This window comes from Eleutherodactylus coqui, chromosome 11 (genome assembly GCF_035609145.1).
Source record: "Eleutherodactylus coqui strain aEleCoq1 chromosome 11, aEleCoq1.hap1, whole genome shotgun sequence".
NCBI lineage: Eukaryota > Metazoa > Chordata > Amphibia > Anura > Eleutherodactylidae > Eleutherodactylus > Eleutherodactylus coqui.
The window spans coordinates 1,028,387-1,034,071 of NC_089847.1; the positions used below are offsets into that span (position 1 = coordinate 1,028,387).

Sequence of the window (5,685 nt, forward strand, 5' to 3'; positions counted from 1 at the left end):
TGACTACTGACTTGCATGGCTACCACACCTGCAGCTCTTATCCAGCGTCAGTAAGACGTCCTGATAAGGATGCAAAAAGATGGTGACAGTCTTCTTTAAAGTAGAAGCTTCGCTCTTGTCTCATTTCAATGGAGGAAGAATACAATGCGAAAGACAAAACAACAATATCGCTGCTGAATTCCATGTAAATGGCGGTCGCCAAGGAAACCAGAAAGAGCCTAAATAAATTCAGTGAGGAACACTGTCAGCCTCCATCACAGCGCAGATGATGTTTGGAGTCACCACTAAATAGAGTGTGAAAGGGTTAAGTGACTTGTAATTAACCTGCAATGATGAATATAAAAGGCTTACCAGATTAAAGGAAAGCGGCACACTTTTTCCTTATGGTGTTTGCTAAGCATCGGTCTGAACATGCGAGGTTGGTGCCAGAGATGGCTGATCTCCATGATGGAAGCAGTACTTAAATTCACTGCGACCCTTAAAGGCAACTATAGGTTGGCACAGCCAGCAAAAGAGAGAGGGCAATATGGCTGCCACTACCTCAAGACATCTGCATCAGCTGAACACAAACTGACCTTCCCTTTCCTTTCCTTTCTTCCATACTTTCCACAATGTTTTCCTTCTTTTTTTCCTCTTTCTTCCTTTCTCCTCCACACTTTTCTCCCTCATTTCTTTCCTCTTTCCTTCCTTTTTCTCTTTCCTCCCATCCATCCTCCCCACATTTTTCCTTCCTTTCCTTCTTTCTTTCGTCTTTCCTTCTTTTTCTCCCTCATTTCTTTCCTCTCTTTCCTTTCTCTATGTCCTGCCTTCCATACTTCCCACATTTCTTTCCTTCTTTCCTCCCTTCCTTTCCTTCCTTCCACTCCTCTGTTCTTCCTTCCCTCCTTCCTTCCACTCCACCATCCGACCTTCCTTCCTTCCCTCCTTCCTTCCCCTCACTCCTTTGTTCTTCCTTCCTTCCTTCCTTCCACTCTACTGTCCGTCCTTCCTTCCTCCCTTCCTTCCCTCCTTCCTTCCTTCCTTCCTTTCTTCCTTCCCTTCCTTCCCTCCACTCCTCTGTTCTTCCTTCCTTCCATTCTACTGTCCGTCCTTCCTTTCTCCCTCCCTTCCTTCCTTCCACTCCACTGTCCGTCCTTCCTTCCTTCCACTCCTCTGTCCGTCCGTCCTTCCTTCCTTCCCTCCTTTCCTCCTTCCTTCCTTCCTTTCCTCCTTCCGTCCCTCCTTCCTTTCTTTCTTTCCTTCCTTCCTTCCACTGTCCGTCCTTCCTTCCTTCCTTTCCTCCTTCCTTTCTTTCCTTCCTTCCTTCCACTGTCCGTCCTTCCTTCCTTTCCTCCTTCCTTCCTTCCACTCCTCTGTCCGTCCTTCCTTCCCTCCTTTCCTCCTTCCTTCCACTCCACTGTCCGTCCTTCCTTCCTCCCTTTCCTCCTTCCTTCCACTCCACTGTCTGTCCGTCCTTCCTTCCTTCCACTCCTCTGTCCGTCCGTCCTTCCTTCCCTCCTTTCCTCCTTCCTTTCCTCCTTCCTTCCTTCCTTCCACTGTCCGTCCTTCCTCCCTTCCTTCCTTTCCTGCTTCCTTCCTTCCACTCCACTGTCCGTCCTTCCTTTCTTCCTTCCTTCCTTCCTTCCACTCCTCTGTCCATCCGTCCTTCCTTCCTTCCCTCCTTTCCTCCTTCCTTCCTTCCTTTCCTCATTCCGTCCGTCCTTCCTTCCTTCCCTCCTTTCCTCCTTCCGTCCTTCCTTTCCTCCTTCCGTCCCTCCTTCCTTTCTTTCTTTCCTTCCTTCCTTCCTTCCTTCCTTCCTTCCACTGTCCGTCCTTCCTCCCTTCCTTCCTTTCCTGCTTCCTTCCTTCCACTCCACTGTCCGTCCTTCCTTCCTTTCTTCCTTCCTTCCTTCCACTCCTCTGTCCATCCATCCCTCCTTCCTTTCTTTCCTTCCTTCCTTCCTTCCTTCCACTGTCCGTCCTTCCTTCCTCCCTTCCTTCCTCCCTTTCCTCCTTCCTTCCACTCCACTGTCCGTCCTTCCTTCCTTTCTTCCTTCCTTCCTTCCTTCCACTCCTCTGTCCATCCGTCCCTCCTTCCTTTCTTTCCTTCCTTCCTTCCTTCCACTGTCCGTCCTTCCTTCCTCCCTTTCCTCCTTCCTTCCACTCCTCTGTCCGTCCGTCCTTCCTTCCCTCCTTCCTTCCTTCCGATGGTTACTGAATTGTTCCTGGCCTATGTAATATTGAATTATTTATAGAACGCCTCCGCCATTGTACTGCTGTATCTCCATTGCAGCCATGAATCATCGCTGCGGCCGGAAGGGTCACATATTTAATAGTATCTGTTATTGAGTCAGCGCAGCTTTCCCCCAGCATTCTAGGCGATATTGTGTAATAATTCATCTGAACGCGTGGCACCACATTTGGCGCCATTACGATGCCAGTGACATTTTAATACAGTGGAGAATATTGGGCGCGTGTTACTAGTAATGAAGTTACTGAAGTGAAGCAGAAGGAAGGAAGGATTAATGCTCGGCGTTTCCATCTCCAGATTAGATTCGGAGGAGTTTGCGGTGATCCACACAGAAGATTAAGGAGATTTCATAACTGTAACAATGGAAGGTCTGGAGGGTATGGCGGCGCCGCCTTTAACCAGTTGTATGCCATAGGGTGGGTAAAGCACGCCCTCCGTCCTGAAAGGCTCTGTGCTGCTGGGGACCCTCTTCCTGCAATTATAAGGCAGCCAAACCCATAAGCAGAGGTATAACTGGAAGGACCCCCCAACTGCTATGTGTCCCCTATAATCCTGGAGTCCTGTTATGTAGTCGAGGGGCTTATGGGGCCCCTCAGGCACTAGGGCCCGGCTGTAACTGCTATAGTTATACTCCCGCTACTATGATAGGAACAGTAACTATTCCCAATGCCCTCAATACCTTGATCTCTTGTGCACGTTCCTTCTATGGGAGGGGAGCAACATGCAGACGTCTCGGGATCTGCGCCTGCTCCCCAGGGGGAGACAGATAAGGATCAGCACAACTTTCAGAAGTACTCTGCGCTGCTGGAGGACCTCGAGCCTTCCATTATGTAAGTGTTGCTGACCTCCCACAAGCTCAATGCACTTCCCTACTGAAATACTCTGTGCTGCTGCTGAACTCTAATAATAATCTGTATTCCTATAGCGCCAACATACTCCACAGCGTTTACAGGACAGGGAACAGAGACAAAGCCCCAGGTCCATGTAGTAATCAGCTGATGGAGACAGTAGGGGTGCGGGGCTCCAACGAGCCTACATACTACAGATAATGGGGGATACAAAAGGTAAAGGGCTGGAGATGTCTGCGGTACGGCGAGGTGGAGATGGGCACGGTACGGCGGGGTGGAGATGTGCCCGGTATGGCGAGGTGGAGATGGGCACGGTATGGCGGGGTGGAGATGGGCACGGTATGGCGGGGTGGAGATGTGAGCGGTACTGTGGGGTGGAGATGTGAGCGGTACTGTGGGGTGGAGATGTGAGCGGTACGGCGGGGTGGAGATGTGCACGGTACGGCGAGGTGGAGATGGGCGTGGTACGGCGAGGTGGAGATGGGCGCGGTACGGCGGGGTGGAGATGTGCGCGGTACGGCGAGGTGGAGATGTGCGCGGTACGGCGAGGTGGAGATGTGCACGGTACGGCGGGGTGGAGATGGGCGCGGTACGGCGGGGTGGAGATGGGCGCGGTACGGCGAGGTGGAGATGTGCGCGGTACGGCGAGGTGGAGATGTGCGCGGTACGGCGAGGTGGAGATGTGCGCGGTACGGCGAGGTGGAGATGGGCACGGTACGGCGAGGTGGAGATGGGCACGGTACGGCGAGGTGGAGATGGGCAGGGTACGGCGAGGTGGAGATGGGCACGGTACGGCGGGGTGGAGATGGGCACGGTACGGCGGGGTGGAGATGGGCACGGTGCGGCGGGGTGGAGATGGGCACGGTGCGGCGGGGTGGAGATGGGCACGGTACGGCGGGGTGGAGATGTGCACGGTACGGCGAGGTGGAGATGTGCACGGTGTGGCGGGCTGGAGATGTGCACAGTGTGGCGGGCTGGAGATGTGCACAGTGTGGCGGGCTGGAGATGTGCACGGTATGGCGGGCTGGAGATGTGCACGGTATGGCGGGCTGGAGACGTGCACGGTACGGCAGGCTGGAGACGTGCACGGTACGGCAGCCTGGAGACGTGCACGGTACGGCGAGGTGGAGACGTGCACGGTACGGCGAGGTGGAGACGTGCACGGTACGGCGAGGTGGAGACGTGCACGGTACGGCGAGGTGGAGACGTGCACGGTACGGCGAGGTGGAGACGTGCACGGTACGGCGAGGTGGAGACGTGCACGGTACGGCGAGGTGGAGACGTGCACGGTACGGCGAGGTGGAGACGTGCACGGTACGGCGAGGTGGAGACGTGCACGGTACGGCGAGGTGGAGATGTGCATGGTATGGCGGGCTGGACATGTCCACGGTATGGCGAGGTGGAGATGTGCATGGTATGGCGGGCTGGACATGTCCATGGTATGGCGAGGTGGAGATGTGCATGGTATGGCGGGCTGGACATGTGTATGGTGGGGTGGAGATGTGCACGGTATGGCGAGGTAGAGATTTGCATGGTATGGTGAGGTGTATGGTATGGCGGGATGGAGATGTGCATGGTATGGCGAGGTGGAGATGTGCACGGTATGGTGAGGTGGAGATGTCCATGGTATGGCGGGCTAGAGATGTCCACGGTACGGCGAGTTGGAAATGTGCATGGTATGGCGGGCTGGAGATGTTCACGGTATGGCGAGGTGGAGATGTGCATGGCATGGCGGGCTGGACATGTCCACGGTATGGCAAGGTGGAGATGTCCACGGTATGGCGAGGTGGAGATGTGCATGTTATGGCGGGCTGGACATGTCCACGGTATGGCAAAGTGGAGATGTGCACGGTATGGCGGGCTGGAGATGTGCACGTTATGGCGGGCTGGAGATGTGCACGGTATGGCGGGCTGGAGATGTGCACGGTATGGCGGGCTGGAGATGTGCACGGTATGGCGGGCTGGAGATGTGCACGGTATGGCGGGCTGGAGATGTGCACGGTATGGCGAGGTGGAGAGGTGCATTGTATGGCGGGCTGGAGAGGTGCACGGTATGGCGGGCTGGAGAGGTGCACGGTATGGCGGGCTGGAGAGGTGCACGGTATGGCGGGCTGGAGAGGTGCACGGTATGGCGGGCTGGAGAGGTGCACGGTATGGCGGGCTGGAGAGGTGTACGGTATGGCGGGCTGGAGAGGTGCACGGTATAGCGGGCTGGAGAGGTGCACGGTATAGCGGGCTGGAGAGGTGCACGGTATGGCGGGCTGGAGAGGTGCACGGTATGGCGGGCTGGAGATGTGCACGGTGTGGCGAGGTGGAGATGTGTATGGTGTGGCGAGGTGGAGATGTGTATGGTGGGGTGGAAATGTGCACGATATGGTGGCGCCAAGGACCGAGCCCTGGGGGACCCTAGCAGCAAGGGGAAAAGGAGGGGAGGTAGAGCCAGCAAAGGAGATGCTGAATGAGCGGTCAGACAGGTAGGAGGAGAACCAGGAGAGAGCAGTGTCCTTTAGCCTGATGGAGTGAAGCATACCAAGCAGGAGTTTGTGGTCAACAGTGTAAAAGGCTGTGGAGACATCGAAGAGGATCAGAAGGGAGTAATCGACCCTC

The 5,685-nt window shown here is 55.3% G+C and overlaps 1 protein-coding gene across 1 annotated transcript; it reads right to left on the reverse strand.

Moving 5' to 3' along the window:
• Nucleotides 1-228: 228 nt before the first annotated feature.
• Nucleotides 229-2,063, reverse strand: LOC136582643 (octapeptide-repeat protein T2-like). Its single transcript, XM_066583814.1, has 2 exons — nucleotides 1,398-2,063; nucleotides 229-324 (listed from the first exon to the last, which is right to left on the reverse strand). The coding sequence occupies exons 1-2, from the start codon at nucleotides 2,061-2,063 to the stop codon at nucleotides 229-231; spliced, it is 762 nt and encodes a 253-aa protein (XP_066439911.1).
• Between the last annotated feature and the right edge of the window lie 3,622 nt (nucleotides 2,064-5,685).

Coding starts and splice junctions, on each gene's coding strand:
- LOC136582643 (XM_066583814.1), bottom strand. CDS start 2,063: ATGGACAGAGGAGTGGAAGGAAGGAAGGAAGGAAGAAAGGAAGGAAGG. Junction 325..1,397: donor GGAGGAAGGAAGGACGGACA/GTGGAGTGGAAG, acceptor TCATCATTGCAG/GTTAATTACAAGTCACTTAA.